The 16,621-nt window shown below is 24.4% G+C and overlaps 2 protein-coding genes across 9 annotated transcripts in view; both read right to left on the bottom strand.

The window, feature by feature from the left end:
- LOC126896509 (uncharacterized) overlaps positions 1-3,410 on the bottom strand; it is a 7,019-nt gene extending 3,609 nt beyond the window's left edge. For 6 of the 8 annotated variants that reach the window (XM_050669365.1, XM_050669363.1, XM_050669360.1 and 3 more), the window contains exons 1-3: positions 2,507-3,410; positions 2,383-2,448; positions 2,019-2,078 (exon numbers count right to left, since the gene is read on the bottom strand). In XM_050669365.1, coding sequence (XP_050525322.1) covers positions 2,019-2,078; positions 2,383-2,448; positions 2,507-3,365 — 985 coding nt within the window. In that variant the 5' untranslated portion in view covers positions 3,366-3,410. The remainder of the gene's footprint in view (positions 1-2,018; positions 2,079-2,382; positions 2,449-2,506) is intronic. The other 2 variants (XM_050669367.1, XM_050669366.1) reach the window with 1 other exon arrangement.
- An 8,533-nt stretch (positions 3,411-11,943) lies between these two features.
- Positions 11,944-14,349, bottom strand: LOC126896520 (uncharacterized). The gene is made up of 6 exons (XM_050669415.1): positions 13,371-14,349; positions 13,247-13,312; positions 12,882-12,944; positions 12,733-12,792; positions 12,368-12,427; positions 11,944-12,175 (listed from the first exon to the last, which is right to left on the bottom strand). The coding sequence occupies exons 1-3, from the start codon at positions 14,236-14,238 to the stop codon at positions 12,892-12,894; spliced, it is 987 nt and encodes a 328-aa protein (XP_050525372.1). The 5' UTR covers positions 14,239-14,349; the 3' UTR covers positions 11,944-12,175; positions 12,368-12,427; positions 12,733-12,792; positions 12,882-12,891.
- Positions 14,350-16,621: the final 2,272 nt, after the last annotated feature.

A 16,621-nucleotide genomic window follows, 5' to 3' on the forward strand; every position in this document is an offset into this window, starting at 1 on the left:
GTATCTAGTCGAAGACATTACCCTTCAAAATTGAAAAAATTTCCCTCGTTCCCCGTAAATGGGGGAAACCTCCAAAAAAATTACAAATTTAAAAATCGCTAATTTTCGAAATTTTTTCAATTTTTTTTACTAAAAACTGCCGTAACTTTTTCAAAAATGAATAAATCAATATAATTTTTTTTTATATAGATGCTTGATGTCTTTACCTATCATTTGGTATACTTTTTTTGTAAATTCAATCTTTTTTCTACCCACAGGGGGGAATTTAAAATGACAACTTTTTCACAAAAAATTAACTTTTTCAACTTAACTTTTGAAAATGTTCCGGAAGGTCTGACACTTTTATATATATCTTAAATTAAAGCTAATGTAATATACTTTAATTTGAAAAAAAAAAATTTGACCTCTGGACTTGTCTTCATGGTGAAAACGGCTACCGAATGCTATTTTTGTGTGAAAATTTTCGATTTTATAATTTACATTTTTTACTTTAAAGTGCTATAACTTTTTAAAAAATGTATGGATCAATACAATTTTTTCATGAGAAGTAGTATTTATATACATCTTTCATTGGATGTACTTTTTTTTAAAATCAGACTATTTCCCTATATATGGGGGGGCTTAAAATATAAAAAATGCATATAGAATGTAGAACTTTTTCAACTTAACTTTTGAAAATGTTCCGGAAGGTCTGACACTTTTATATATATCTTAAATTAAAGCTAATGTAATGTACTTTAATTTGAAAAAAAAAAATTTGACCTCTGGACTTTTCTTCGCGGCGAAAATGGCTACCGAATGCTATTTTCGTGTGATAATTCTCGATTTTATTATTCATATTATATTTAACTTTATAATGCTATAACTTATTGAAAAGTTTATGGATCCACACAATTTTTTTATGAGAAATAATATTTTTTAATAAACCCTTTTTCATTCGACATACTTTATCTTAATCGAGATATTAAGGAACCAGCAAATCAAGTAGCTTTTGGAATAAAACACCAATTTTTTTAAAATTAAACACTATTTAAAGATTTGCATCGAAGCGTTTATTTTTGATAGTGATTTTAATCACTGTCAGATATCATTATACTTGATCCAACTATACCACGTCACAACTGTGCCGCGACCCCCCTGTGCTGGGTTTTTAAGATTTGAAGATAGCCATTTTACTGATAAATTATAGAGAAAAATTTTGATACCAAAAACTCTTATTTTAATACAGTTGTTAAGTTTCTATAGAATGTTGAAGTATTTTTAAAAATTTTTTTTTTAATACGACAGCCATTTGCACGTAAAAGATAATTTGTCGGAAAAAAATTTTATATTTTAATTCATAGTATTTGACATAATCTTTAATATGACAAATGTTTAAAGGACGCAGTATTTTCGCAACATTTTTAAAGTGTAAGTTGAAAAAATTGACTTTTGAATAAAAAGTTTTTTTTTTAAATTTATAGTACGTAACATAAGCTTTAATTTGACATGTGTTTAAAGGACGTAATTTTTCCGAAATATTTTCAAAACTTAAGTTGAAAAAGTTTGGTTTTCGTAAAAAAGTTTCTTTTTTGAATCCCTCTTGTGGGCAAGTAAAGAGTCAGATTCTCAAAAACAATTATATCAAATAAAAGGGAAATATTTAAGATTTCAATATAAAAAAAATGTTTTTTATTTGGTCATTTTTCAATAAGTAATGGCAATTCTTAGAAAAAAGTGAAAAAAATGTCGAAATTTACCGATTTTAAAAATCGTAATTTTTTGGGAGATTTTTGGGGTATGAGGGAAAAATTTTCAATTTTTGAGGATATTGTCTTCAACTAGATACGATTTGTGATCTTTTGAAGTATCGTTGAAAGAAATCAGTCCAACGAGCGCTGATAAAAAGTGGCAACAGACACAAAAAAAAAAACACATCATGGTAAAATTAATACTGTTTTAGCTTCGCTTCAAAGCTAAAATTTATTATAAAGAAATACAAAAATTTTTTGAGTAATCATTTATGCTTACTATTTTACCTCTATTAAATGAATCAATTAGTTCTAGTATCCATCGGTTTTCAAATTTAATTTTCATTTCTGGTAAAATATGCAAAAATATTAAGAGTTCTAAATTAAAGTTCAACATTATGAATCTTTGGGGCTCATTATAATCAAAATACATTATTGATTTTCCTTATATATTTCTTAAAGTAGAAGTTTTCTTTTAAGAATTATTTATAAGTCTTTTTATAACAACTTATTTAAATAATACTTACATTTTATGAAATATGTTTAAAAAATAATAAATTAATATAAATATGTACGAGAATTTAGAAATATAAATAAATAGGAATTTTAAATACTAGTATAAAAAATTTTATAAATTATAATAAATTTATACCATTTTTTTTTGATTCACTTTGAATTGTTTCAGAAGTATTTTCGTGTCTTGTGAATAATTTTAAATCTATGTATAAAATAGATTATTTAAGATAGTTTTAAATTAATAATTTTTAAATACATACAGCAACTCCTATATTGTACTGGTAGAGGTATACCAATTTTTATGGTTGTTGGGTCATACTGAAACCCTAGATTATGAAATTTATTTATTATTATGGAATTAATTTGAAAATTAATTTTTTGACTTAGATAATCGTAGAGTTGTAATTTTTTGTCTTCGATGTTTTTGTAATTATATTCTTCCTTCCATTTTTGCCATATTAGTGCTATATTCAATTGTTCAAATCGACAATATGTTGAACAATCACACATAGTCTCAATATCTCTATATTTAAAAAAAAATTCTATAAATTCTAAGAATTTTTCCGTTGCTGAATAACCATTTTTTGATTTAAGGAAGTTTCTTGAACCATTGTTAAAATTTTCTAAATTTAAAAATAATAATTTAAAAACAAAATTTTTCCATGGATGAGTATGTAAATAATCCAATACATAAAGTGTTTCTTTCATCAATCTTGCTATCGATGGCATTTTTTGTAAAATGTCCAATAACTTTTTAACGCAACTATATACATTTGATACTGGACTTTTTTTTTTAATTAAACTCTTACAGTGTTGTGTAAACTGTATGAATAAGAAAAAGAGTATTTTTAATTCTTTTGCATACGTACAAGCCAATACTAAAGTCGATACTCGAATTCCATGATTACATTTTTCTGGTTTAGCTGGTCCTAAATGATCTTCTAATCTATAATCTTGATGCCAATATGCAACATTTTTCACATCCTTTAATTGTGTCCATCCATAATTTTTTATGAGACTATTAAAAATGTCAGTATTTCGTCTTGAATTAACTGTCATTTCAATATACAGTATAAATATAGATAGTATTAAAAAAATATAAATTTTTTTCATGATCATTATTCTTTTGTTAAAATGTAAAAAATAAATTGTTACTATTTTTTTACTAATTTTAAAATTTATAACTTAATGTTCATATAACGATTTTTATATAATTTAATTTATTACGTATTTATTTTTAACATGATGTTTTTGCAGACTGTGCACTCATGATTAAAATAATAATACACTTAATGAAACGTTTTTTACGTATGTACTCTATTTGAGTTTATATTACTCAACTTAAAATTACTAATCATATGAAAGTACAGCACAATTTTCTTTAAATAATCAACTTATTTCGTTTTATTTAGAAAAGAAACAATAATATCTATACTGAATATCTATCTATCATATCAGTCTTACTTTAGGAACAAATATTATTAGGTAAAAAGGAAAGTATAATATACAGGGTGTTCAGTAAGTCAGGAAACGGGTTTCTATTGTTCTCATTGTTTGTAACAATGAGAACAATAGAAACCCGTTTCCTGACTTACTGAACACCCTGTATATTGTATCATGGCTGGTAATGTATTGTTACGAGCACCGTTGCATAAGATTAAAAGGATAAAAGGAAAAGTCAATTATTTTAATTACGGTTGATAACTAGAAGGTTATGATCACCGTTAAAGATTAACTAACTTTAAAAAAAAAAAAAAAAATTATATATAAATCATTGAACACGGTTGGTAACAGTAAATCAATATAGCCAAGAGCATGGTTGAAAGTTCTATATATCAAATTTAGAAGGTTTAGGAAAGAAATAATAAAAAGAAACTTACCCAGTGTAGCGGCGTATAAACGAAGTCGATATATTCGGCAATAGATATTGCGAAAACTAGATCCAATTAATTGAATTAAGAGAAAGGGAGAAAAGGATAACTAAGACAGCAGTAAGGGAGTACTTAATACCGACCACCACCATTTGGGTAGTGTAGATTAATTGTTTACTGGTTATTTTATTGTTAATAGTTTGTAATAAATAAATAAATGTGTACTTTTTAATATCTTTTAAATTGTAAGTTCCTGTTTTGAATAATATGTAACATGAAAAAGTTTACAACCATTACTATCTATCTTATTAAATAAAAGTACATTATACTATAATCTTTTGAATAAATGTTAACAAGCAGCTCTGTCCAACGGACTTTCTTTTAACTGAGAAACGGCAATAAAGCTGTAAATACATATACGTTGAGAATGATATTTAAGGTTGAAGGAAACACAATACTGTGTTAACTATATAAAAAATTTAAATTTCAATAACATTTCTCATAATTTGAGCTTTGTTGCAATGCTAAGAAGGTATTAATTTTACCATGGTCTGTTTATTTTTTATCTTTTTTTTTTTTGTGTTTATCATTTACTTTTGTATATATTTCGAAAATACTCAAACATATGTTAGATTAAATTATGTAATATACTTTAAATAAAAAAGAAAAATTCTCCTGATCACTTATCTTCTTTGTACAAATAGCCACCGTAGAGGAAAAATAGTTTATACTTGTATTGCAATATTTGATTGTATACTTACAATTTTAAAATAACTATAACTATTCAAAAAAATTGTGGATCAATAAAATTTTTTTTTTTATAAGTACTTAATAATGACTCTTTTATCCAGCTTACTTCTTTTTTAAAATCATTTACCCCTACAGATTACAGGATACAGATACAGGATTAAAAACTTGAAGGACGCGTATAAAAACTAAAACTTTTCCATTTAACTTTTGAAATGGTTCCGGAAATTCTGATAATTTTATTAACAGGTCAACTGGATTTATTAAAAAGAAAGAAGGAAACCCTATTTTATCATCTTGTAAATTCATAATATGTGCATACATGTACAAATGATAATATCATATTATAAGTGATAACATAATATTTTACAGTCAGTATACGTTCCAACGCGACGCATTCTTAAATAAAAATTAGTTTTTTAATTAAAATGATTAAATGTTTTATTTTCAGTAATGCCATTTTATATCAAATTTTGTTAATATAAATAGTAATTTAAAAATCTAAATATTACATAATTTAAAAGAATTTTTGCAAAAAAAATTTGTGAAATATAAACATTTAAAAATACATTTTTTGACTTTCTAAATCTTTTAGTTCATTTAATAAAGATTACTCAAACATTTTAACAAGTTCTACTTTGATTTTGTGAACAATTTACTATCTGATTATTCACTAATTTTATGTATAAATCAATATTATGAATTACCGCACATTTATCATATCAGGAAATAATTTAACTACATTATGAGACGTCTTTTAATAAACAAGAAATTCTACCTTGAGATACTTTAGAAATATTAAATAGATGCTTTAATGTTTCAATAATACTATTCAAATGTTCATTTGTTAAATTTATCAGTTTGTCCAATACTTGTTTGAATTCTTTCCTGTAAAATGATTTTAATAAAAGTCTGATCGACTTTTTGGATTTCCATCTACTTTTTTGGCATTATCTATTTTTGATGTTTGATAAAATCTGCTTCTGAATCTACTTCAATTATTATTTATTTATTTTTTTGAAAATAACAGCAACTTTTAGATTTGCATCAAATCTATCAGAATTGTGTTTATATTTTCAATTTATCATGCCTTTTATGAAATGTCTTGCAATTATATTCAACTATTTTGTTTCTAACTTTTCAGTCAGTGTTTTGACTTAATATAAATCATTTTTCCTAAACATAATTGAAACAATAAAATGAAATGGTAGTGGTTATTTCATTTAAAGTTTGAAGTGTTATTTCAAACGAAGTCTTAACTGCTTTTACTGACTGTGCACATATTATCCATCGCTATTATGTTTCGACAAATTACACAAATGCAAGCTATCACTAATTTCGATTTATTTCTTATGAAAAATTGTGTACCACTTTGTACTGCCAAAAAATAAAATTTAAGAACTTTCTAAGTTGTCTATTATGTTTAGTGTAATAACGTTTACATTACAGCTATGTGTCCAAGGCGGTGTTAATAAAATACGTTTGACATGGAATACATGGTATGTAGTGATTGTTTAGTTCTGATTGTTCTTTTTGCATTCCATGGAATTTGTCTGAAATACTTGAGACTAAATCGTAAGATTGAAAACTGATAAAGTTCGGGTTTAATTTATTTCTTACCAAGGTATCGTAAATATTTTTTGCAATCCCTAATCTAGTTTTATCATCACATTCATTCCAAAAGTATCTTCTTCATCTATCTGTTATCATTACGTAAAGCACGCATATTGCCAATATATCTAGATCAGTTATATGAGGAGTCGTGTCTGCAATAAATAAATAAATTTCTGCATGTTTTACTTATTCACTTATACGTTTTTTAGTTTCTGAAAATAAAAGTTTTATAAATTCATTTTGAGACTTATATCCAAAATATTTCACATTTTATGATCTCTTAGTTTTGACAAGTAATCATTTTTTCATAATAGCACAATGCTTGGGCAGTATTGCATAATTTGATTGAAATTCCCATTTTTGTCAATGCTATCGCCTCAAAATGCTAAATCTTTTTTTTTTTTACAACCATTAGGTTGGTTAATACCACTGGTATATCCTGGGGAAATTTAAGTGCAGTGGTTTCCCGTTGCCTTCTGCACTGGGAATATGGTGCTTTTTCGCCACCGTAGGAGCACTCGCATAGTCACCCATCCGTTCATCTACGGTGGTAGACGCGGCTTAACACTAGAGTTTTGTAAACAACTAGCGTGACCATCGCGCCATACCACGCCCCCTTGCAAAACCTTGCCGATCTATAATGCCAGCAATATCCATGGATAACATTAACATGGATATTGTTCAATATCATGAATGTAATTGATATAATTTAAAAATTCATATTAATGATTTTTTATAATTTGTTTATTGTATTCATGTTCATGCTGAATTTTTATACATATTTGTCGAATTGCTTGGTCAAATAAAACACAATATGATAAGATTACTTCATAAAATTACAGTAATCTTTTAATGCAGCTTTATGAATCTAAAAAGAAAAATGATCAGAACTGTCTTCCTAGTATATTTTCGCCTCTACTTTTCATTATATGCTAAGTTCTGTCACCTTTAATAATCCAGAAATTAACAATAAATTGTCGATCTGAACCATTTGGTAATAAAAATCGCACATAACAATATACTTTGAATATTGTTTTTTAATACTATACATTATTGTATTCTAACACTGGAATTTGAGTACACCAACGTAATGAAAACTATATTTGTTTGTTTATAGGATTCTAAACAAGTTTAGGCTGATGAGACCCTAAAAAAATTAGGTATCGTCTCTGTAAAATAAACAAATAAATTTTTCTTTACTTGAACCATGGTCAATGAAGTTGTTTTACTCAGTTTGGTCATATACATTTTCTACCTTCTCATGTTTATTTGTCTGTTTAAACATACCTTATACATTTTTAAAAAATATTTCAACATGTTATGAATGGTTTTGACTACTTTAATACTATTTAATATAAATAATATTGTATTAAAAAATGTGGCATTTTTAATTTTTTTAAAAATTGTATCGCATTTATTCATCTTGTTTACACGAAAATGCAATTGGCCCACAAAATTTAACCATTTTGTATTTTCTTTTTAATTTTTTCAACACTTTTATTTATGTCTTAAGTTTCCAGAATTTTGTGTTATTAATTCAATTTTCTCAGAATATTGTATTGTTTTTAGTTATTTTAATTTCTTGATATTTATTAAAAATTTTATTTAAGATTTCTTTATTAAAATTACTTATTCTTACCAGTTTTTATATTAAATATGACAGAATAAGATATAATTATATTTACCTTAGATTTTTTCATAGCCGATTCAGAAGGATTTTTAGGAGCATCAATATGATTCATTCAAACTTTTTTCCATTCTATTAGGTTTGTTCGTGTTTACATTTGAAAAACGTCAGTTTCAAAAACGCTGACTGTATAAAATATGATGTAATATAAATAATTTGATTGCCGACCTTATGTTTTTTGTACATGTACACAAAGTAAATAATTCAAAGTTATTTTTTCTTATTTAGTAATTGTTGTTATATTACAAATTAATAAAATATGTATGAATACGTATTTTTTTTTAAATATACTATCATTAAATTTTATCTGTACTTTACGATTTCAATCATTTGTAATATACTTTAGAAATTTCCAAAACAAATCTATCCTAGCTCATAATGTACCAATTAAAAATTCATGTTTAATTCATAGCTAATGTTTTTAATATTATTCTTCATGTATTTGAATCAGATCACTAAGTTACTACCATAGATATTTTACATAGAGTTATAATTTAAAAAGTAATCATTTAATATTTGAAAATAATTTTAAAGAATTTTTTTTGTTTAGTTGTTTGTGATACTAACATTTGTTAAAAAAATTTACTTGGGAGGAAATTTATTTAGTTTTCAATAACTTCTATAGTTTTTAGAATACTTTTATACCCCAAATAAGGTAATACGGAGGGACGATATGGCCGAGTCGGTAATGCGGCAATTTTTGACGCGCACTGTCTCGGGTTCGAAACTTGGTCACCAGCGGCTTAATTTTCCGAACGAGAGATCAATGTAAGTAAAATAAATGTCTGAATTATTATGAATAAAAACGGTAACACAATGGTCTTATGATAGTGATTAAATTTATAGTTTAAAAAAATTGAAATACACGCTTTTAAAGCATATCGAACTAAAACGTTCAAAATAATTTTTAAAATAAACTTAAAACAATAATGAACGAAAAATAATAGTATTATTGTGAAAAAAAAAAGTCGGGCGCTCAATATACGAAAAATATGGCACAAAGCCCCCACGCTTTTTTTTCACAATAATACTAGTATTTTCGTTTATTATTGTTTTAACGTTATTTTAAAAATAATTTTTAACTTTTTAGTTCGATATGCTTTCAAAGCGTGTTTTTCAGTTTTTTAAACTATATTTATTTTTCACTTTTTAGTTTTTCATGACATCGCTGTTACAGTCACGGAGTGTTTATTGTCATTTATGACTATCAATAGACATAATTTTTGTATTGCCAGTTAGTATGTTCATAAACTCACAACAATATGTCTTATTACGATCGATAATAAAGGCTATATGTTATACCTTATTTTATAAATATCGTCATAAAAAAACCAATTAGCTACCTGCATTTGTAATCCCTTAAATATTATTCATGTATATTAACTCAAAAAAATTTGAAACTCTAAATGTTTACAGTGCAACATCAATTCCTATTTCCTTCATTATTCCTGATTAGAAGTTCTTTGATTTATAAGTATAAAAAATGAATAAATAGTTATTATAGTAATTATATTTAGTAAGAAATTGATATATAATAATTTAATATTGTAATTTTTACGGATAAATTATAAAGTAGTCATGACTTTTATGGCAAACGTGTATAAAAATTAAAAGGCTTGGTGTAATACTTTTCAACAAAAATTGTTTATTATTTATGAATAAATTTATTTGTCTACAAGTAACTTTCATCAGAATCAAAAATTTACTTTTCTAAATCAACTTTTTGCAATATTTTTAAACATGGCATTAGACTTTGTCTACCACTTTTAATTTTGATATTATTACTAATTAAAACCAACCCAGCACGGGGGGTCGCGGCACATTGGTGACGTGCATAGTTGGATCAAGTATAATGATATCTGACCGTGATTGACCAAAGATAAGTAAAGATATCAAGCATCTATATAAAAAAAAAATTTACTTATCCATACATTTTCCAAAAAGTTATAGCATTATTAAGTTAAAAATATAAAAAGAAATTATTTTACTAAAATCGTAATTTTTTATTAACTTTGATGTCTATTTTCACCGTGAAGACAAGTCCATAGGTCAATTTTTTTTTTTCAAATTAAAGTATATTACATTACCTTTAATTTAAGATATACATAAAAGTGTCAGACTTTCCGGAAAACTTTCAAAAGTTAAGTTGTAAAGTTCTACTTTCTATATGCATTTTTAATATTTAAAGCCCCTCCGTATATATGGAAGTGGTCTGATTTAAAATAAAAGTATGTCAAATGAAAGATGTATATAAATGCTACTTTTCATGAAAAAATTGTATTGATCTATAAATTTTTTGAAAAGTTATAGCCTTTTAAAGTAAAAAAACCCAGCACAAGGGGGTCGCGGCACAGTGGTGACCGGGCATAGTTGGATCAAGTATAATGATATCTGACAGTGATTAAAATCACTATCAAAAATAAACGCTTCGATAATTTAAAAAAAATTGGTGTATTATTCCAAAAGCTACATTATCTACTGTTTCCTTATTAATATCTTGATTAAGATAAAGTATGTCGAATGAAAAAGGGATTATTAAAAAATATTATTTTTCATAAAAAAATTTTGTTGATCCATACACTTTTCAAAAAGTTATAGCATAATAAAGTTAAAAGTGTAAAAGGGTAAAGGGTTAGATTTATAAAAAAATATGCCAAATGATAGGTAATTACATCATGTATATATAAAAAAATATATATATTGTTTTGTTCATTTTTGAAAAATTTGCGGCAGTTTTTAGTAAAAAAATTTTCGAAAATTAGCAATTTTTAAATTTGTAATTTTTTTGGAGGTTTCGCCCATTTACGGGGAACGAGAGAAATTTTTTCAATTTTGAAGGGTAATGTCTTCGACTAGATACGATTTGTGATCTTTTGACGTATCGTTGAAAGAAATCCGTTCGGTGAGAGCTGAGAAAAAGTGGTAACAGACACAAAAAAAAAAAACAGATCATAGTAAAATCAATATCTTCTCAGCTTCGCATTGAAGCTAAAAATTACTAACTAAAGATTGTTTTCAAGTTTTTACTGATTTTGATTTTAATATATTAAAAATAATCAGTGCAAAATGTCATATTTAAACAATTTTTATGTTCCTTTAAAGTTAAATTTTGTGAATAGTTATACTAAAAAAAGTTAATTTATAACTATTATTTTAACACAATCTGCAAGTTTGAAATTGACATCATTAAATAGTAAATTATATGAGAATTTCAAAAATTATATTGTTAAGATTAATATGCAGTCAGGTAATTTAATAATTACTATTTACAGTAAATTTATCAAAAACACTAAATATTTTTTGTATTTTTATCATAAAAAAGATTGTAATAATAATACTTAAATAAACACCTTTTCAGCACAATCCACCGCATCACAAAACGAACTGAAAATTTCCATCCGATATTGTGGATACGTTATATGTTTACAATACTTAGGTTACTCTAAATTTTCTTAATTATAAGTTGAGTAAAATCATTCCAGTAAGAAAGGATAATCAAGTAAAGAATCACAAAAAAAAAAAAAAAAACACTTTGCAGAATAAAACAAAGAGTTTGGCAGCTACACATTTAAGTTTATTAATATTGTATTATTTTTATATTTGACTGAAAATAATTTTGTAATCATACTTTGATAATGGTGGCTATTTTAAGAAAAATATAATAGCCACTGCATTATAATGAATTTTAAATTAAACCTTTTATAAAGCATCACTCTAGTATTATTATTTTATAAAATATTTTATTACAATTTTCATGTTCTAGTAATACAGTAAACATTAAAATACGTAAGCAATCTTAATTACGATACTTATAAGTATTATATTAATTAAAATTTTTATGATAATTACAATATTTCATGAATATTATTTAAACAGTAAAATATTTTATGAAAAATAGAAAGCTCATATTTTAAAAATTACTATTTAAAAAAACTTGATATAATTCTCCCTATTTTCATCAATTAACATTGACTCTGAATTTTCTTCATGTGAATAATCATTATTTAATCCTTGATGAAAACAAAAACTTAATAAAATAATTATATTATGACTTCTTATAATTATGAACATTTCATATTACTAAATATTAATAATATTTCATTTATGAAATATTTTATATTATTAAAATGTTAAAGGAAACAGTTTTTTTCCCATAATAATTACAAAATTTATTTTATTTATCTACGAATGAGTCAATTTACCTTGTTCGAGAAAATCGATTATTTGCAATTCTTTATTGGTTTGGGATACATTATTCAATTCTATTAAAAAATTAATTTAATAAATAAAAATACTTTTTTATAAAACTAGAACATCTAAGTAATAATTTATGTTGAACAATTTTACCATTACTAAAATCAATGACGTATGCTGCTTTGATGGATTTAGAAACCAATTAGAAATAGTTAGAGCAATTTAAAACAATTTAGCAAATTTAGCAAAAATTTTATTGTTCTCATAAATCGATTACTCATGAGAGACAAATGGATGTAAGGACTATTAAGTTCCTGTAGTAAAATTATTATTTATTGCGAAATTCATAAAAAATTATTTATCTATGATTTACCTTGTCTGAGAGTATTCATTTGCTGTAGTTCTTTATTTGTTTGAGGTATATTATTTACTTCTAATAAAAATTAATTCAATATAAAGAAATACAAATATATTTTTATATAACTAGAATTTAAGAGTAAACCTAGTAATAAAGATTTTTACCTCCATTTAATTAATCAATTAGTTCAAGTATCCATTGATTTTCAAATTGATTTTCCTTCATTTCTAGTAAAAAGTGGAAAAATATTAAGATTACTCAATTAAAATTTAACATCGTGTATATTTGAGATTGAATACAACAGAAATGCATTTATCAAATTCTCTAATTTTTTGTCAAAACTGGAAGTTTTTTATAAGACTATTTATAAGTCTAATTTTTTAAGAACACTTTGAATGTTTTTGTCGTAATAATATTTAAGTAAAATTTCAAGATATTTAGTTAAGATCAAAAATAAGTATGAATTTTAATTACTAATTAATAGTTTTAAGTCTGTGTAGATTATTTTATAATTTAAATATATTCTTACTTTTATTTTTTGATTCACTTTGAATTGTTTCAGAAGTCTTTTTGTTTCTTGTGAACAACTTTAAATCTATGTATAAAATATGTACTTTAAGATAGCTCTATATTAATTATTTTTGAATTCATACCGCCTATACAATACTGCTTTGGTAGAGGTATACCAATTTGTTTTGTTTTTCTATCATACTGAAACCCTAGATTATGAAATTTATTTATAATTATGGAAATCATTTTCAAATTAATTTTTTGACTTAGATAATCGTAGAGTTGCAATTTTTCGTTTTGTTTATTTTCGTATTTATATTCTTCATTCCATTCTTCCCATTGCGAATCGATATCATTTTGCATAAATATACAATACAAGTCACTAAATGATTCAATTTCAACATTTCTATGGGTAAAAAACCGATAAATTGAATTTAAAATGTTTTCTATTTTTGTTGTATCATTTTCCAAAGGAATATAGTTTATTAAAATGTTATTAAAATTTTCTAATTCTATTAGCAAATAGTCTAGAACAAATTTTTTTTTTTTCTGATCTTTCCATGGATCAGTATGCAAATAGTCCAATGTATATAGTGTATTTTTTATTAGTGTTGCTAATGAAGGTATTTTTTGTAATATTTTAATTAACTCCATAGCACAATTATATCTATTTTTTACTGTATATCTTGCAGTTATCGAACTTTGACAGTGGTGTCCAAATTTTATGAATAGGAAAAATAGTGTTTTTAATTCTTTTGCATATGTACAACCCAATAATATAGTCAATAAACGAATTGGTTTATTACAATCTCTTTCTTCAACAAAGTCTAGAAGTGTAAATGAATGAAAAATGTTGCTCAAATATTTAACACTTATGACATCTTTTATTTCTTTCCATCCATTATTTTTAATTAGGCTATTATATATATCAGTGTTTTGTCTTGAATTTAATGTTGTTTCAGTCAACAGAATGAATATAGATAATAATAAAAAAAAAAAAGGTTTTTTCATGATTAGTACTTTTATGTAAAAATTAGAAATTTATAGGTTACTACAATTAATTTTGTCTTTAAAGTTAATACAGATACTACTAGTTAATGAAAATGATAAAATTCATAAGTTATTTATTAAATGTTTTATGTATGTTCAAATATAAGTCACCCTATTATTCTATTTATAAGTTAAGTTATCCATTATTTGTAATGCCAGCAAACGTTTATTATAATAAATATTTTATACCACTTAATATTTATTATTCAAGTAGTTAAAATAAAAAAATATCTCACTAAATCTATTTTATTGTTTATGAGTATAAATAGAATAAAATGGTGAATATAATTTTCTTGTATACATATGTGCATTGTATATTCAATGTGATTTTTCAAGTATCAATGTAAATAATCGTGTGCTAATGTCATACATTTTAACCTTCTATACAATAAACAGTTATTTTTACATTCTAGCTAGTAAATCATTGCAAATGCGATTAATCGTGTGAATACCAAGATTTTACGGCAGCTGGTCTTATTGAGCTTTTGATTTTTCATGCCGTTCTTGATCCCCATCTTTCAGTAAGTGCTTAATAATATTGTGGGAATTCGACCGACTGATTCCACACACTCATAGTAGCTAGCTACTTTTATGGATGTTGCTTCACTAATCTTTCGTCCCTGATTATTCTTATTCTCTTACTTATCAAGTATTACATATATCTCTCTTTTGTGGAACACTTTTTAGTAAGTATAAAAAAATAATGGTAAAGTTATTGTATTACAATCTTTAAAACATTATTATTATAATAAAAATGAACAAAAATAAATTATGTTTTTTAATATGAAGGATTTTAATTTTTGTACTTATTTAGGTTAAATAAAGATTATTAATAATTTGATATTCACCAATTTATTATATTTACTTTTTATATATGTAAAATCACTTTTTGAAGCTTTAAATAATCAATACAGAATCTCAATTATTAAAAATCCTTAATTATATTTAAAAATAATGTTATAAGTAATTTATGGCAAGTCCTGGCTAACAACTCTTTGAATTTTCAATATTAGTAGATACAGTTTAAACTTAATAATTTATCTACTAGCAGATTTGACAAGTTTATAATGTTCCTGAAATATATTATTGATTTATTTAACGTTTAATTATTGAATTCCATTCTAAATATATAAAAATATCAATATTATCAATTAAAAATAAATTATAGAAAAATAAAATGAAAAAATCATAACCACATAGTTAATAATAATTATACTAAGTATATTAACTATATTTATTTTTTTAATTGAATTAAAAAAAAAAAAAAAACTTTAATAAAACATTATAATTTTATGTATTATGAAAAATAAAATGTAGTACAATTTAAAAGACTATTAGTTTTTATTAATAAAAATTAAGTACCCTTAAATTAAGAAATTAAATATAAACAATATTATTTTTGTTAAGTCATAGTTAATCTATCTAAATGTCTACGACATTAAATAAGTTTACGATAAAAAATATAAAAATATGTATTTTTCGTGATAACAGTAGAGGTGTCATTGTGTTTTTCATTAGTGTAAAAATATAATATTTAAAAAATAAAAAAATAAATGTTTGTAAGTATTAAACAGGCCACATATGTTGTACCAAAGCAATGTAGAAAAAATTATTTTCTACAATTCCGTGTGCTTATAAAATGATAAATTTACATTAGTATTACCTTCGATGCGAAGCTGAGAAGGTATTGGTTTTACTATGATGTGTTTTTTTTTTTTTGTGCCTGTTACCACTTTTTCTCAGTTCTCACCGAACGGATTTCTTTCAACGATACGTCAAAAGATCACAAATCGTATCTAGTCGAAGACATTACCCTTCAAAATTGAAAAAATTTCCCTCGTTCCCCGTAAATGGGGGAAACCTCCAAAAAAATTACAAATTTAAAAATCGCTAATTTTCGAAATTTTTTCAATTTTTTTTACTAAAAACTGCCGTAACTTTTTCAAAAATAAACATTTTAATATAATTTTTTTTTTATAGATGCTTGATGTCTTTACCTATTATTTGGTATATTTTTTTTGTAAATTTGACTTTTTTTCTGCCCACAGGGGGGGATTTAAAATGACAACTTTTTCACAAAAAATTAACTTTTTCAACTTAACTTTTGAAAATGTTCCGGAAGGTCTGACACTTTTATATATATCTTAAATTAAAGCTAATGTGATATACTTTAATTTAAAAAAATAAAAATTTGACCTCTGGACTTGTCTTCATGGTGAAAACGGCTACCGAATGATATTTTTGTGTAAATTTTCTCGATTTTATAATTTACATTTTAGCTTCGATGCGAAGCTGAGAAGGCATTAATTTTACCATGATGTGTTTATTTTTTTTTTTTTTTTTT

Source organism: Daktulosphaira vitifoliae, unplaced genomic scaffold, assembly GCF_025091365.1.
Source record: "Daktulosphaira vitifoliae isolate Bord-2020 unplaced genomic scaffold, ASM2509136v1 Scaffold_1, whole genome shotgun sequence".
NCBI lineage: Eukaryota > Metazoa > Arthropoda > Insecta > Hemiptera > Phylloxeridae > Daktulosphaira > Daktulosphaira vitifoliae.